At 37.6% G+C, this 18,118-nt stretch overlaps 1 protein-coding gene across 2 annotated transcripts; it reads left to right on the forward strand.

Moving 5' to 3' along the window:
• The first annotated feature begins 4,412 nt into the window (after nucleotides 1-4,412).
• LOC141666815 (DDT domain-containing protein PTM-like) lies at nucleotides 4,413-13,820 on the forward strand. 2 transcript variants are annotated; one of them, XM_074473023.1, is made up of 10 exons: nucleotides 4,413-4,609; nucleotides 4,891-5,993; nucleotides 6,301-7,005; nucleotides 7,178-8,399; nucleotides 10,332-10,623; nucleotides 10,787-10,911; nucleotides 11,072-11,538; nucleotides 11,629-11,657; nucleotides 11,863-12,318; nucleotides 12,411-13,820. In XM_074473023.1, the coding sequence occupies exons 2-10, from the start codon at nucleotides 4,990-4,992 to the stop codon at nucleotides 13,352-13,354; spliced, it is 5,244 nt and encodes a 1,747-aa protein (XP_074329124.1). In that variant the 5' UTR covers nucleotides 4,413-4,609; nucleotides 4,891-4,989; the 3' UTR covers nucleotides 13,355-13,820. The 2 variants fall into 2 exon arrangements, with proteins under 2 accessions (XP_074329124.1, XP_074329123.1); XM_074473022.1 differs by having other exon boundaries at nucleotides 4,967-5,993.
• Nucleotides 13,821-18,118: the final 4,298 nt, after the last annotated feature.

Raw genomic sequence — 18,118 nt, forward strand, 5'->3', positions numbered from 1 at the left:
CGTAACCCAAGCCTAGGTGCTGGGTTTACTTTTAAGTTATTCGCAGGTTAATAAAATCCATTAAAGAATTGTTTTCATAAGAAGGTGTGTATCACCAAGGAAAACTAATTTCGAATAAAACATAATTATCATATATGATGTTTTACGTAAGCTATCATACAGTCATTTGCATATTGTACATTATTATGCTGGGTATTATAGCTCACACTTATTTTCTTAAATTGACACAACACAACAGTGAATCAAGATGCCTACCATGAGAATCACAGCCAGGAAACGGGTAGGAAATGGCCAGCTGTTCTGTAGATTGTTTGGTGTTGTACCACAGGTAGTCCGAATAAGCTGGATTAGTTTTCAGTTGTTTTTAGTTCGGCTTATTTATAAGTATGACTTATGTAAGGTAATAAACAAGAAACGTATATTTGTCCGACGGACTATCCTTACTTAAAGGTTACTCCCCGGTAAGACTTAATTACTTTTGGGTTGTAATAATTATCACTTGATGGTTGAATTACTCTATTTATGAATGGTTCGTTTCCAAGACAATAACCTGTAAGTGTGTGTGTGATAAGTGTGGGGTCGTGAAGCGTGAGTATTTATATATTGTAGTGTGAGTTATGTGGTTGTAGTAGTTTAGATGGCGTGACCTCCGAGATTCCTAACACCGGATTTTGGGGCGCCACAAGGGTTAACTTGTAAGTCAGCTAACAACCTAGGAATAAACTCGTGAAAGGGAAACCTAAGCTCCGCGGTGAGGGCATCTGTATAAATAAAAAGAGTATCGCTTTTCCAGTGGCCTGTACGATCAACACCGTCAACATGATCTATCCTAAAAGGAGGACGAATATTATAGGCTGTGTTAAGATTATTAATATCAGTTACGTTATACCATTTCTTGCAGTAATCAAAAGAATCTAAGTGAGCATCAAATGGGTATTCATCTCCCCTAGCGTTGATCATGTCTAACAAAGACATATAAGATGAATAAACTTGAATTTTGTTACCTCTTTTAGAAGCCGAGGCAATCTTAACAGCTCTCTCAGCAACTCTCTCCGTCATTGATGAAGCAGGGATGAATGCTTGAAACCGGAGGATAAAAGAAGAAGATGAAGATTTAAGAAATCCCCGAGCAAAAACCCAGAAAACGACAAATAGAAAGGCTGAGACTGACCACCGGGAAATATTTAAGGAGGAGGAGAAAGGAAATGAGAAATGAGGCTTTAGAGTTGAAGGTGTGGAAATGAGAAGTGAGGATGTCTCACTCCCCTCCCACATATATATAGTCTCTCTAATTGGTTGTTGGGCCGGTAAAAAAGGAAGCTTAACCGACTGTAGCCGGTAAAGGCCCGAGCCCAAACATCCTGGCCTAGATTCTAGAATTTTCGGGATAATTCTTTTCTTGAAGAATGAAAATAATGAAAAAAAAATTCTAGAATGTTCTGGAAAACTGGGAAAAATAAAAGCCCAAGTTGATAGGCCCAGTTATAAGGCCCAACTTAAGGGCCTATAATCTAGAAGATTCTAGAAAAGAAGGAAGGCCCAACTTAGCAAGAGTTGATAGGCCCAATTAGGAGGACCAGCTTAGCAAGCCCAAAAAAATTTGGGCCATACGAGGCCCGTAGAGGAGCCCAATTGGGTCAAAAAAAAATTTATTCCTAGTTTGAAAAAGATAGTTGGACATCGATTACAGTTCTAGTTGAATGAATTCTAACCAAAATCTGGTCAAGATTCTGATTGAAAAATATCCTGGTCGAAAAACCCACGATCAGGGATAATGGGAACTGAATTTAGTCAAAAAATGAATCAAAGGGTAGATCCTAACCAAAATTCGGTCAGAATCCTGATCGAAAATATCCTGGTCGAAAAACCCATGACCAGGAATAACTGGAGCAAAATTCGGTCAGGAAATAAGTCAATGGAAAAATCCTGAGCAAATCCTGGTCGAAAATTGTCCTGCTCGAAAAACTCACGACCAGGAATAAATGGAGGGCATAATTCGATGAGGGATCAAGACCAAAGAAAATCCTGACCGAAAGTCTCACGAGCAGAAAAACGCCGAATCTCGTCTCAATCATCATTTGTCAGGAAAAGGGGCATAATTCGAACAGAATCTTGGTCGAAAAAGGGATTCATGGTCGAAACAGCATTAAAAAAAAAGGAAAGAAGAAAAGAGGTTTTTTTTTTGGAAAATTTCAGAAAATCATAATTTCTGGAAAATCTTTTCTGAAAAGACAAAAAAAATTTCAGGATTTTTTTTGAAAAATAAGGAAAAATTTCTAAAATATCAGGGAAGATTAAAAAATAAGCAAAAAATACATGAGAGTACCAAGAAATTCCTAAAAGTAGGAATAAGGTAAGAAAATGAGTATGGAAAAATCCAGAAAGTATCTTGAAGCCTCCGATAAGGCAAATCATTATAAGTGTGTAGATCGCTCCACACTTTACACTAAAAACGATATCCTGCAAGGGAATGAAAAACTTAATTGCTATGAAATTCTGCACGGTTTCCCAGAAGTTTGAGGGCAAATTATAGAGGATAAAATGATTCCTGATTACATAATTAATAAATATGGGTAAAATCAGCTGACAAAAAGAGTCTAAATAAGGGTATAATTCCTTGGAGATTGCCCTCCAAAAAACAGCATAGGATAAGAAAATCAATTTCCTACATTCTAGGATTCCAAATTCAATTCTAAATATAGACTTGCCAAGTCACCTAACCCTAATACAATTCTAAGGGTGTCCCATGCCTATATAAGGGTCTCACCCCACAAATTAAAACTACATTTTTTGATTTGATCTTTAACACACAGCAAAGTACGTAGACATCTTATGCGTATAAATTGAGTCAAACACGAGAGCAGCTCACGAAACCTAGTATTAAATACAATATTAAATACACCCTAATTTTTTTATACATAACAAATTAAAATAAGAAAATAATACAAAATCCTAAGGGGAAACAAATATAAAAATTTGGCACAATAGAGGTTAATTAAATTAACAACATAAATTTTTATTAATATAAGTTGTGCCATTGTTTTCATCAATAACAATTTCAAAAACTTCAAACATTATGTTCTTAAAAAAAAAGATTATAATTTATTTACATTAAAAAGGATAAAACAACTAGTTGCCCGAACCCCGCAACAACATTTATAAGGCCTAGATAGCATAACCGGTGAACTAAATTCTTGGAGGAATAAACTATATTTGCCATATAATAATCCTATTACTACTACAAATTATGCATCATTTGAATATTAATCTCAGCGGGTAAGCATCATATATATTCCCGCCAATTGGTTGCAGTGTCCCGGTTAATATCGTCCCAAAACAACCATATAAAAATGTTAAAACTTATAAACAATGCCGGTGGTGTTCGAGTTCACTCACCTCTCCCTTGCTTCATTACTTAAAAGTTTAAAGCTTTCACTTGTACTTCTCTTCTAAAAATTATCTCAAGATGGTAATTTTACCATCTCATTAATCATTTTAATATTTTTATCGATTTAATTTTATAATTTGACTAATCACAATATTTTTATATTTAGTTTAATAAATTAAATATTTTTATATTTTATTAAATATATTTGATTAATACTCTGATTAATCAATCCGATTAATCAACGATTATCCAATTAATCAGTAAAAGTTTGCTTTACCAAATAATATCGATTTTCGTTTTTTAGAATAATGGCTGTTAGAAAAAAATAAATTTGCATTTCTCGAATTATAAATTCATAAATATTATAAGTTATTTTCTTTGATAAACTTAAATTTTTAAATATTCACTCAATATACTTAAAAGATATTTTTCTATTTCCCTACATATTCACCGACCTGCACTCACTTTTAATTCTTGTGCTTGAAATTATAAAATTTTAGTTAGCAGAACGAGAAAATATTTATATAATTGCAATTATCGAATTAGTTGTTAAAGTTATAAACTTTTACTGAATTTATTAAATTATCAAATCGTACTTAATTTATTTTTAATGAAGCAAATAAATTGTATTTATTATTATTAAAATATCGGCTAATATCTATGTACAAATATTTAAAACGATTCTTTTGATAAAAATCTTGTATGTACAGACATTATAAGTAAATCTATTTTCATACATTAGCTACACCAGAAAAGCTGAAAATATTTTGAGGGAAATGATAATATTATAAATGGAAAATACTGTGTTACAGAAAAAGAAAAACACATCATAATAATAATCATTGATTTTCAAAGATTTTTCTCCGTTATATGGAATCAAAATTAATAGGCATACCAAACACTCAAAATTTGGGAAAAAGAAATTTTTGAAAAAGTATATAACAACTCGGCCGAGTTGGGCTGTTCCACATCCGAGTCAAGTGATCCACCTCATCTCATAAATTACGAGTCATTCTTTTCTACTGTAACTCGGTATCGAGTGTTAGTGAAAAGCCCATTGGCTCTCTCTCTCTCTCTCTCTCTCTCTCTCTCTCTCTAAGACTATAACTATTTATTTATAATACACACACATACACACACAAATTACAACTCTGCGTTATCTTCTTCAGTCCTTCTAAACCCTAATTAAAACTGTTGGCGTTGATTTACATCTCTGCAAAGGTGCAATTCTTATTCTATATCAAAACATACATACATATCTGTACGTATATGCCTAATTAACATAGAATTGTTTTAGGTTTACAGTGTTTTTTTGAAAGCTAGTGTTGTAATTGAGTGTGATTATGATTTGTATGTTATCTATAGTTATTTGATTTGATGATTGCATGTATGATTTATGTGTATGTTGATCTAGATGCAAAATTGATTTGAATTGTTTTGATTTTCGAGCATTCTGATTGAATCTGTTTGTGATTTTTTGTGTTGAATTTTGATGTTTACAGATCTGTTAGGGTTTAATTGTTGTAAATTGAGGCAATTGAGAACTGATGTTGCGTTTGATTTGTGTTTATTGGATAGTGAATTAGGGTTTGTATGTTGAAATGGAACCTGGAGCGGTTCGAGTGGAGCGGAGAGGTCGAGGGAGACCAAGGAAGATAAAGGTTGTGGAAATGGAAGCTGGAGTGGAGGTAAATGATGTAGAAATGAGAGATGGAGTGAAGATAAATGACGTGGTAATGGAAGCTGGAGCGGAGATAAAGGATGTGGAAATGGAAGCTCAAGTGGTTCGAGTGGAGCGTAGAGGTAGAGGGAGACCAAAGAAGATAAAGGATGTTGAAGTGGAACCTGTAGTGGAGCGGAGAGGTAGAAAAAGGAAGATACAGGAGGTTGAGAATGTTGTTCGGGAGGGGTTGAAGAGGGAGACGAGGTCTAAAGCGCTGGTTGGGTCGTACGTGAATAAGGAGTTTGAGGGCAGTTTTTATCTTGGGAAGGTTGTTAGTTATGATAGGGGTTTATACAGAGTTGAGTATGAAGATGGGGATTCGGAGGATTTTGATAGTGGTGAGTTGAGGCCGTTTCTTATTGAGAATAATAGTTGTGATGATAGATTGGTTTTGAGGAAGAAAGAGTTGGATGAGTTGATTTTGAACAAGAATGAGAAGGTCAAGGCAGAGAAAGTGAGGGTTGATGCTGGTGTTGGAGTGGAGGGGTCTTCATTGGGTGAGGCAATGGATCATGGTACTGATGGAGTTGTACCTAATGTTGATTTCCAAAGTGATTCCAATGAAAATGGCCTTGATGGGGATGTGTTCATTGAGGCTGAGGCCTGTATTGTTCCACCTCCGGAATTGCCTCCTTCTACGGGAAATATAGGTGTTCTGGACGAGTGTGTTGGGGGCCTTCTTTCTGTATACAGTTTCTTACGCTCGTTCAGTGTTTCTTTGTTTTTGAGTCCTTTTGGACTGGAAGACTTTGTGGGCTCCATAAACTGTACTGTCCAAAACACATTGTTGGATGCTATTCATGTTGCTCTAATGCGTGTTCTGCGGCGTCATTTTGAAGCTCTTTCATCAGATGGTTCTGAGCTTGCATCAAAATGTCTAAGGTACTACAGCAAACTTGTTACTTGTTTCATTCAAAGATCTAATTTGTAAACGTTTACTTAACTTTTCATCAAGTTAGGCTTATTGTTAGGTGATTGAAGGCATTTTATATAAATATTTTATACGTAACCACTTTGTCAATTCTACATATTTTCTGTGAGGTGGGGGTTATCTTTGAAAGTAAGATAAAGCCTTTCGTTCCTTAAGATTACGAAGACCTTTTATCCTTCCATTTTATCATTGTACGGTGTCTTGTATTTTTGTTCTAGTGATTGAAATCTTAAGTTATTAACTCTTGGCTGCGTGCAGTTTAATGGACTGGAGCTTGATTGATTCCTTAACGTGGCCAGTTTTTACAGCTGAATATCTGATGGTGATGGGGTATACTGAAGGACCTGAATGGAAGGGGTTTTACGTTGATGCTATACAGATGGAATATTACAGTCTTTCTGTTAATAGAAAATTAACAATTCTTCAGATATTGTGTGATGATGTATTAGACTCTGCAGAGCTAAGAGCAGAAATTGACATGCGTGAAGAATCAGAGGTCGAGGTTGAAGAGGATCGTGATGGGGTTACAATTGCTACTCATGTTGGACCAAGACGTGTCCATCCTAGATACTCTAAGACTTCTGCTTGCAAGGACCAAGAAGTCACAGAGTTTATGCAGGAAAGAGGTGACACACTTTTGTCTTCTAACACCAGTTCTTTTGGTAAAAATACCAAACAGGATGCTGGTGCTGACAGAAATCAGGACGCCAATAGTGATGAGTGTCGTCTTTGTGGCATGGATGGGACATTGCTTTGTTGTGATGGGTGTCCATCAGCTTACCATTCGAGATGTATTGGTGTGAACAAATTGAGTATACCGAAAGGGGACTGGTATTGTCCAGAGTGTACAATTAACAAGATCAGCCCTACAATTACAAGACGAACATCTCTTGCAGGAGCGGAAATTTTTGGTGTTGATCCATATGAGCAAGTCTTCTTGGGAACTTGTGATCATTTGCTGGTGTAGGTTTAGCTACTTACCTACACACACACACGGAGATACACACACACACGTGTAGATTAGCTTTAAAACTGTCATATTTACTCTGAAGTTGGTCCGTCTTTTATTTATCGCGTTTATCATGTTTAGTTCTTTACTAATTTCCTCTTGGTTTTCCATTACTTTGACTTACAGGATTAAAGTGTCAATGAACACTGAACCATGTGTAAGATACTATCATAGGAAGGATATTTCATCGGTCCTGCTAAAACTTTGTTCTGAAGCACAGCACCTTGGTTTGTATTCAGGGTTATGTGAAAGAATTATGCAGTATTGGGAAATTCCTGCAAATGTCATACCCATTGTTGAAAAGGTCGAAAGGGGCTTAAGTGCACCTACTGAATATGGCGCGTGTCCTACTATACTGTACTCTGGTTTTAATAGGAACAGCAATGGGTCTTGTGAACCATCTCTGAGTGAAGACATTGCAAGTTGTATTGCTGAGAGTAGCTCTGAAGACATAGTAGCCCCTTTTGTCGGAAACACGACTAGAGAACATGAAAGTAGCAAAGCCCCTCTGAATATGCTCAGCGAATCAGACCATCGTCTTCAGCAGCCATGTAACAGTGAGAGTTTAGAAGCACAGGATAGGCCTTTTCAAACAGCAAAATTATTTAAACAGATTGAAGTGACCGCCAACATTTTTTCTGGATCAGCTAGCCTTCAGGGCGATCTATCTGACACAACCCGACATGAGTTAATTAGCAGGTCAATTCCGACGGGGCATGCCATTAGCAACTCCTGTGACAGAGGACAATCTAATTGTCTGGTCAGTGTCGGAAGTTGTAGAAATATAGGTGATGGCTGCCTCTATCTGGGGTCCACCTTTAAACCTCAAGCGTATATGAATCATTATCTTCATGGAGATTTTGCTGCGACTGCTGCTGCTAATCTACTGATGCTTTCATCTGAGGAAAATCATGTTTTGGTGTCGAATATGTCGTATAATAATAGAAAAATTATGTCTGCTAATATTGCTCTTCAAATAAAAGCGTTTTCATCAGCTGTCAATCGCTTTTTCTGGCCAAGTTTTGAAAAGAAGCTGATGGAAGTCCCAAGGGAACGGTGTAGTTGGTGTCTTTCTTGTAAGGCAATTTGCAACAGCAAGAGAGGATGCTTGTTAAATGCAGCTGCTTTAAATGCTATCAAAGGTACCATGAAAATACTTGCTGTTATTCGTCCTGTAAAGCGTGGACAGGGGAGTATCCATAGCATTGCCACTTATGTGCTGTTAATGGAGGAGAGCTTACGCGGCTTAACAGTTGGTCCTTTTAAAACTTTAAATTATAGGAAAAAATGGTGTAAGCAAGCCGAGCAGGCTTCAACTTGCAGTGCTATAAAAGGTCTTTTGCTTGAAGTAAGTACATTTCCTTTTCTAGCCGTTTAGTTGGAGCGAGCGATTTCATTGTTTAATTCTGCGTGCATACCAATTTTCAGCACATTGTTAATTATATAATTCCTTACAGAACCTTGTGCCACTGGCCACTACCTCTCCTAAATTTGCATGTGATAATAGCTAGGCAGTAGTTAACAACAAATTATACTTTGTGGCCTTTGTGGCTATATAAATCGTACCTGTAGAATAAATTTTTATATGTGATAATGATTAGGAAGTACTTAACAATACATTATATGCTGAACGTTGCTTTCAGATAAGTGTGACTGCTGGAAATAGGGGATTGACTGTATCTTTTTTCTATGTGGTTACTATATTTAATAAACAAATATCTTGTAATGAGAAGAAAGATTAATGTCATGATTGGGAAGTTTCAGTAAGTAATATTAAAAAACTTATGTATTTAAAATACTAAAGAGAATCTAAATGTATTATGGAGTAATTTGTATATATGCTACAGAGAAATTTGATGTATTTGCTTGTTTAGTTTGCACGTAGCCTCTAGCTGCCTCAATTTATATTGTAATTCTTATCTAGAGTTTAGGGTTTTCTGAACTAAAGCCCAAGTGTTTATGAGACTTAGTCTAGTGAGTTATATATTTAATGGTTTTACTACCGTGAAATGCTTTGTCATTATTGCCTTATGGTTGTAATCAATATATTTCCTGCCTTTTGTGGTTTGGAAATTTAGGCGTTTTTCATAAAAGTAGTTGGCATTTATTCCCTACTCTGTATCACGGCTGCAAAAAACTACCAATTTAACTTGAAGTCAAAAGATGTACAAGATAGTTGCTATGAGATTCAGTTGCGGACTTGTCCAAGGAAAAATCTTTGTTCCAGTGTTTGAAAGAGTGAAGTTAAATCATTTTGAAAAAGATAGCCATATTTGGAGTAAAGAGGGAAATTTAATTACAAAGAGATGAAAATCAACGGGACTGGTGAGGTTAGTGCGCACTAGTCAAATGTCGCTTGCCCTAGATGAGGCAGCTTAAAATAGAGTCGAGGTGCAACCGCGCAATGCGAGACAAGGCCTAAGTCAATGAAATGAAGCCTAGTTTACCATATCTAAAAGAAAAAGTTGCGGGCCTGCCAATTTCAAACACCTCAAGGGATTGCAATAGCTTTCTCCTCTTTTTATTCTTCCTTTACTTTTCTTACACTTGTTATTTTTTTTTCAATTTGTGTAATGTTGATTATAAGTATTAGAAACATAGTAAAAACTTGAAATTCAGTAACTGCTTTTACTATTACAAGTATACAATTTTAAATATTTATGCGACATTTTATTTTAAAAAACAAGCCATTAGAACAGGACTGAGAAATCCTACATGCTATGCAGTAATTTGATTACCTTGAGTAGGGAATAATAGTTCTTCTTTATCTTTATACTACCATGTGTTTTCCTTGTATATTTCTATCTAGTTTATATTCTCTTTTGATTTGGTATACAATTTCTGTTATTAGAATTCTTGATCCAAGGTAATTAATCATATTCCTTCAATTCCGTTTTTAATATTTTTCCCCAATTGAGTTGTATTAAGTTCGTAATTAATCTTGTGTATATGCTTCATATGGTACTTTATATATATGCATATAAAAATGTATTTATTGCAATTCTTGCGCCTCCGCGCTTAGATTTCTTAGGAACCTTTCCACAATGAGGCACCTCGCCCCTTAAATAACACTAAATATGACAATGCATGGAAATAATTATATGATATACTGTATTTGTGAAGTAGGTACCATTTTAAGGTAGTTGATCGGATTAATTTCTCAAAGGACAAATTATTTTTAACTCATTACTTCTTATTTGTTAATGTCATGCTTTGTTTCTGTGAAGTAGTAGTATGCAGTCAAATTTTGCTGATTCAATGTTACTGTTAATGATTGCAGTTTGAAGAAAATATACATCATATCGCTTTTTCTGGGGATTGGGTTAAACTTGTGGATGGTTGGCCAGTTGAATCTTCCGCCCCCCATTGTATGAGTGCTGTTGAATCAAATCAGAAACGTGGTCCAGGTGGGAGGCGTGGTAGGAAACCATCTGCCATGCCTGGAGTGAAAGCTGATGGGGACCTGGACATGTCAAATGATTTTATCTGGTGGAGTGGAGGTATGCTCTCAAAGTTCATGTTCCAGAAAGGAATTCTAGCACAAACTTTGGTGAAAAAATCAGCTCGCCAAGGTAAAAATTTATTGTTCCACCATTTTGCATTTTGAGAATATATTAGCATCTACAACTTTTTATGGCCACCTTTTGGAATATAATGTCATATAAATTCCTGTAATAACATATGATTGAGAATATTATGGGGAAGTAGTTTCTCACTATATTCTTTTCTTATCAGGTGGGTCTAGAAAGATATTAGGCATCTATTATGCGGATGGAGTTGAGGTTCCAAAAAGAAGCAAAAGATTCATATGGAGAGCTGCTGTTGAAATGTGTAGGAATACTGCACAACTTTCCACACAGGTTTGTACTCTTCCTTTAGTTCTACTGGAATCTTTGTAGCTCGTTTTTCATTATATGGTGGAATACATGTTTGTCTCTTTGTAGCACAGCTATTAGAAATGAGCGCTTTGCAATGAGTAAGATTTATTTATTTATAGTAATAAATTAGTTCTTGGTACAGGTCAGGTATCTAGACATTCATGTGAGATGGAGTGACCTTGTTCGTCCGGATCAGAGTTCCATCGACGGAAAAGGCGCTGAGACAGATGCATATGTATTTAGAAATGCTTCGATATGTGACAAACAGATTTTTGAAAGTAAGGTTAGATATGCTGTGGCTTTTGGGAATCAAAAGCACCTCCCTTCCCGTATTATGAAGAATGTAACTGAAGTAGAAAAAAGTGGAGATGGAACAGAAAAATTCTGGTTTCTAGAAGCATGCATTCCTTTATATCTGGTCAAAGAATATGAAGAGAAGATTGAGAAATTGCCTTCACCAGTTGCTGAGAAGCCTATGAATGTATTATCAAAAATGCAGAAACAGCAGTTGAAGGTTTCACGCAAGGATATCTTCTTTTATTTAACGCGGAAAAGAGATAATTTGGATTCTTGTCATTGTGCTTCTTGTCAGCTTGATGTTTTTCTCGGGTAAATTTTTGTGACTAATTCATCAAGATCACTCGTGCTTTTACTCCTGCTTAAGGTATCTTAATAATTTTTTCTCTTCGTGATTTCCAGGAACGCTGTCAAGTGCAGCAAATGTGAAGGTTTGTTGCGAATTTTCATTCATTCTCGAACATTCTATTTTTATGACATGTATCACCACAGATTGTGTGAATTGTTTAAATATTAATGATTAAAAATATTGGTTTCTTTGAAGATCCTGTCACCAGCACTCAACTTCTAACAAACAGTCATGCTATTCTGTTCATCACTGAAGCATATTTTATATGTTTGCCTTGTTGTCTTTAGGTTATTGTCATCGTCAGTGTACAGTTAGTTCAACGGTGCACATGAGTGTGGGAGTTGAATTCGTAATGACCTGCCAAAACTGTTTCCGAGCTGAAGGTACTATGCAGAATGGAAACTATCCTACTAGTCCCTTGATTTTACGAAGACAAAAGCCTCTGAATGCTGCAAGTGCACAAAAAGGTAAAAAACAAAATGGCTGTCATAGGCCTCCAGCATCAAATGGAGCTTTGCAACATTCAGTAGGGAGAAAGCCAACCAGCGAGTTAAAGCCTAGAAATAAAAGTAAGGAGTGTTCTTGGGGGCTTATCAAGAAGAAGGATGGGGAAGATGGTAGTGATTTTATATCGAAAAATATTCTTCTAAAAGGCAATTCAAATGTATCAGAAGTTGAATGTGAACTTTGCAAGAAGCCATACGATTCTAATCTTATGTATATTTTCTGTGAAACATGCACAAGTAAGCATTAATAACTTGATGGTGTTTATGCTTCACTGTTAAATGTTTTACCTCCTTTAATATTTTAATTAATTAATTGCTGTGTTGTACAGAATGGTATCATGCCGATGCAGTTGAGCTTGAGGAATCAAAACTATTTGAAGTGGTTGGATTTAAATGTTGCAAGTGCCGGAGGATAAGGTCACCTAGTTGCCCATACGCTGATCCAGAAGAGAAAAATGCATCAGAGTGCAAGAAGTCTAATAAAAGAGCTCCGATGCAAGCAAGCCAAGTAACAGGGTTTTGTCGTGAAACCTTTTTCGAACAGCTTACACAGGGAGAATCTGGTACTCACGTGTTACCTACTAAAAGTGAGCTGGTATGCATAAAAGGGGATAATCCTCTCACATTTTCTCTGTCAAGGGTGAACCATGGTACCCAGAAAACTTCAGAAGGAGCTTTAGAACAGAATCCAACTGTTTCTGGTTCTGTGCCTCAAAAGTTACCAGTCAGGAGGCATATACAGCAGGATGATAATGTTGTTGGTTCTTTGACAAATAATACATCAGTTGATTCCGCCAAACCTATTGCCGGGAATACATTTCTTCCAGCGGATGAATCAGCTCCAGGCTTGGCATGGGATTCAACAAATATCGAAGATGATTTAATGTTCGACATGGAAGGTATTAATTTTGAGGATATGGAGTTTGAGCCACAAACGTACTTCTCCTTCAATGAATTGTTTGATGGTGCCCAGTTGGATGGGATTGATCCATCTGGGAATCTGATTGCGAATATAGATAATTCTTCTATAATTCCAGAAGGTGTTAATCTCTCGCAGCATGAAATGATTATGGATCAGCAAGAACATCTGGATTCTTTAAAACCTTCCTTTGAGGTTATGCCATGTCAGACATGCCGTTTAACAGATCCAATTCCTGATAGTTGTTGCCAAATATGCGGGCTTTGGATGCATAGACATTGCTCAAAATGGGTTGTGGACTCGTCTAATAATGGTACCTGGAGGTGTCGTAACTGCAGGGATCGGCAGTACTGACGTTCCTAGATTATCTTTTGGAATTCTCAACTTATTCCGGTGAAGGTAATAACTGTGTGCCGGAATCCTTATTCTTTTTGACAAGGAAAAGGGACTTTAAAAATCAGGTTCTGAAAAGAAAAATCTGGATGGCTTGTTAATTTGTCAATATGACGCTGGTCTTGAATGTGCTGGCAATGTTCTCCGAAACCCTAGAGATGAAACGATTTTGTATTGGTAAATTGTATCTGGAAGTTGGCTAGCTACCCAAAAGTTTTATATTTGCATTTTTAATGGGGGTGGTGACTCCATTTTCATTTCAAATGTGGCAGTCTTACAAAATTGTTTATCACCTTCCCCATACTAAAGTCTATGACATAATTTCTTATCAGACAGATAAGCTGGTCTTTTAGATGCTCTTCTGATTGTGTCATGCCTGTATATACAAGGGTGCGATGCTCTTATGCTAGTACCTTTTAAATTATAATTCTCCATTTTCGTATGTTTTCCTGTTCACGGCAAAACCCCCAGTTATGAACCAACTGAATAACTAAAAGTGGCGGGGCCAATAGGTCCAATACCATCACGATTATTTACTTGTTACCCTTAATTGTCTTATTAAAGCCCCCACATTTTTTTTACGAATAAAACAGTTAGTGGAATAACAACTAAATGCAATTTCAAGATGAGACCAATCCTTATGTTAGACAAAACAAGGAGAAAAGACCATGATTGCAAAATGCAGCAAATACATAAACATAACTTGTTTTGTTAACCTGTCCTTGATACCTCCAGCTCTGCGGAACTTAAAAGCTTGAATTTTCATGCATGCATAGTATGCGTACATGCATATCTATACTATACTATAATATCCGGAATGAGATATAATTTGTAGTTTGGTTAATTCTTCATTTTTGTTATCCCTTTTCATCACGACCGTTGGATCTTCTTCATCAAATAATCAGAGTCGTTAGATCCAAATACTAAATATCGCAGCGATTCAAGGACTTGGTTGGTAGGTTTAAGAAGATTAGTGGTGCTGTGCAACTTGATTCAGGAAAGAAGAAGGTTGGTGGTGCAGGTAGTGGCTCGCAGGTCCGGGATACGGGTTCGTCCAGGAACAGTGTAAGGCAGACTGTTTCAGAGAGGCCTGCTCCTATTGTTGCTGAGCCCGAAGAGGTAGAGGTTCTAGAGTTGGAGGAAGAGGAGGTTGGTGCTCTCAACCCTCGCAAGAGGAAGGCCGCTGAAGATGTTGCTTGCGGATCTGGGACCCCGTAACGGAGGAGGGTGGCGACCCCGACTCCAACAGAGGAGGAGAGCCCGAAGCTCGTGGAGGAGGAGGCCTTGAAGAACCTCCTGGCCCGGTTGACTCTTGATGACCGTAGGAGCGAGATGTTTGATAATTATTCCACCCCACGGACTTTCAGGTTTATTCTAAGGAGGATGTGGACACCTTCTTGGACCACCTTGTTCGTGACGTCTTTGAGGTTTGTGTCTTTTGTTATTTGTGCATTTCCTTATCTCCCTTGTGTTTTTGTTGAGCTGTTTTTTTTTTTTTGCTTTCAGGCTAATGCCCGGATCAGCTACTGCTATACCATTATCCACAATTATCGGGTGAGGGTGGCTAAAGCAAAGATAACCGTGAAGGAGTTGGCTGAGAAGAGGGACATGTTCACGAAGTACCAGGATGTCATGGAGAAAGAGTCCCGGGAGCACAAGAAGGCCCTTACAGAAAAGGTGAAATCTCGGGAGGAGGCTACACAAGTTGTTGGGTCCCTCCGGGCGGAGGTTGAGAATTTAAAGAAGGAGCTTGCTGTGAGGCCTCGGGCAGAGGAATTTCTTTCCGCCTTCCGGGGTGCACCCGCCCACTATGAAGAGCTCAATAACAAGATTTTTGAGAAGGTGAATATATGCTGGGACATTGCCTCTTCGTATCTGGCTGAGAACCTGGGTGGCAACATGGACGGGTTTATAGAGCTGTACCTTGCAGAGGAGCTCCGTCACGAGGAAGCTAAGGTTGCTGGAGAGGGTACCTCCGGGACGCAGCCACCTCCCCATCCCGAAGAAGGCCGTGAGAAGACTCCCTCTCCTCCGAGAATTGATCTATGATGATCCAGGCTTCGTGCCTTGTAATTTCCTATCCAGTTTTTTATGTTCAAGACTTAGCCCTTGTGGCTTTTAGACTGATTGCTTGTTTTTAATTTCCTGCATGACTTTGGTTTGAATTTGGTCCGGGGCTGGTTTGCCCCAGATAAGCATGTAAATATATTTCCCTTTCCCTGCAATTTTTTTGTAGTTGTTTACTAAGTGCTTGTTATTTAAAAGTTATACATTGGTTGTGTATGAGGCCCCGGGTAGGGGTTTAAATTTTTACTGTACACATGGTTTGTGTATCCGTCCCCGGGATGTGGTTATAAACTTTTAATTGAATGATATTTTCTAAGTAAACATGGTTTGTGTATTTATCCCCGGGATGGGGTTAAAAACTTTTAATTGAATAAAAATTTTCTAAGTACACATGGTTTGTGTATTCGTCCCCGGGATGAGGTTAAAAACTTTTAATTGAATAAAAATTTGCGCATGTGGGTGTGCGAACAATAATTGAAATATAATCATAATAGCAACATCATTCTAGTTTGAACAAGCATGGCGTATTTCATTGTAAAATAGATATCGATTGTCGATTACATTCTGGATGAGGTAAATACAGATTTGTGTTTCTTATCGTTCAACAAAAACTATGTAGCATGCGCACCTTTCTACTGATAGAATTTTCTGAGGCGGGCTCCGTGCCAGGTGTTCGGGACCTCGGTTCCGTTGAGGTAGTTTAACTTGTAGGTCCCCGGACAAAGCACTTCTTTGACTATGTAGGGCCCTTCTCAGTTGGGCTGTAGTTTTCCTTGATTTGTTGGGTCTGAAGCCTCGGTGTGCCGGAGTACTAAATCGCCTGCTTCGTGTTCCCTTATCTTGGCCTTTTTTCCGAAGTAGAGTTTCTTCTTTTCCTTGTAACCCTCCATCTTTTGCACAACTTGGTCTCTTATCTCGTCTAGAAGTTCTAGGTTAGTTCTAAGGCCTTTGATATTCGAGATTTCCTCAAAATTACCGTGAGACGGTGATCCGGTTTCGACTGATAGTCGGGCTTCGGCCCCGTAGGCAAGTTTAAAGGGGGTTTCCCCGGTTCCTGTCCTGGGGGTGGTCCTGTCGGATCATAGGACTTTCGGGAGTTCATCTGGCCATGTCTTCTTAGATTCTTCTAACCTTTTCTCCAAACAATGGAGTATGGTTCTGTTGGTTACCTCCACTTGTTCGTTCCCCTGGGGTGTGCTACAAATGCTCTTTTATGCTTGATGCCCAGCTCCCTTAGGTATGCTTCAAAATCAGATCCGACAAACTATGGACCGTTGTCCGAGACCAAAATCATCGGGATCCCGAACCTCATCATGATTGAATCCATGAATTTAATACAATCTTGCTGATTGATCGTCCTCATAGCTTTGGCCTCTGCACATTTAGTCATGTAATCAATGGCTACGAGGACGTAGCAGAGGTCTCCTTTCGCCCGGGGGAAGGGGCCCATAATGTCTATACCCTAAATGACAAACAAGATCGGAGAAAGCACGGATGCCGGTAGGCTCGGGCTCTGCTTGGGGATATTGCTAAATTTTTGGCATTAAGTGCACTTCTTGACATAGGCAATAAAGTCGGAGCGGATTGTGGGCCTGTAATATCCTTGTTTGATAATTTTGTAGGGCAGAGCTTTGGCTGCCAGGTGATCTCCGTAAATACCTTCGTAAACTGTTATTCCCAAGGAACTAACAATGAGATTTACAGAAGGGGGATTGAATGTAAATCTCAAAACTTTTTCAAGTTTTGAGAAGTTTCAAATGCTAAGTATTTTGATGAACAGTTGTGTGTGAATTGCTTTGAGCAGGTGCAGACAGATATATATTCAAGACACAAATGTAAAGAACACAAAGGCTTCAAAAACTTTTCTGGTGGATTAGTTGTTCCACCAGAGATGTGTATTTCAGAAAATCTGTGATGCAAAAAATTGATCACAGTTCCGTCCTAGTACAAACTAGATGATTTTCTCTCAGGATTTTTCTAAACAGCTCTGGAAAAATTCACACTCTAATTACTAGCTGCAACTTGGTTTATATATCACCAAGTTTTACAAGTGAAGAAAAAAGTACAAATACAATTAAAAAGGTTCTTCACATGTTTCTTCTTCATTTCTCTATCCAATGCAATCTAGGATAATCTGTGAATCTTTGAATACTTCCTTGTTTGCACTAGAATGGAAATGCTGCATTTTCTTGATTCCTCCAAGAGGCTACCACATTCCAATTGTCTCTGTCAACCCATGTGCCTCTATCAGCTTATAAATTGTCACTGTCAACTGCTATTGAACAGAGCATCCGTTGAAGCTTTCATCCATTGATGGCTTTATCCGTTGATGCACTCATCCGTTGATGCTTTATCAGTTGAAGCTTTATCCGTTGATGCATTAGCAGTTGAAGCTTTATCCATTGATGCACTCATCCGTTGATGGATGTTATCCATTGAAGCTTTAGAGACATCCGTTGAAGCTTTGTTTCTCATCCGTTGAAGGCCTTTAATTTATCAGTTGATACTACTTCATTTATACAAAAGTACAAGGCATGAAATATTTACAATTAGCCCTCCTATTTGCATATCCACTAGTAGTCAACATGACTTATAATTTCCCACAACATCTAAGAATTATAACTTAAATACATAAACTGAAATGTGCTACAATACTAA

The sequence above is a fragment of the Apium graveolens genome, chromosome 6, assembly GCF_009905375.1.
Source record: "Apium graveolens cultivar Ventura chromosome 6, ASM990537v1, whole genome shotgun sequence".
In the NCBI taxonomy this organism is placed as follows: domain Eukaryota; kingdom Viridiplantae; phylum Streptophyta; class Magnoliopsida; order Apiales; family Apiaceae; genus Apium; species Apium graveolens.

Bases quoted from the DNA above. Each gene is read 5' to 3' on its own strand.
- LOC141666815 (XM_074473023.1), top strand. From the start codon at position 4,990: ATGGAACCTGGAGCGGTTCGAGTGGAGCGGAGAGGTCGAGGGAGACCA. The intron at 8,400-10,331 runs GTAAGTACATTT...TAATGATTGCAG, and splicing joins TAAAAGGTCTTTTGCTTGAA to TTTGAAGAAAATATACATCA. The intron at 10,624-10,786 runs GTAAAAATTTAT...TTTTCTTATCAG, and splicing joins GAAAAAATCAGCTCGCCAAG to GTGGGTCTAGAAAGATATTA.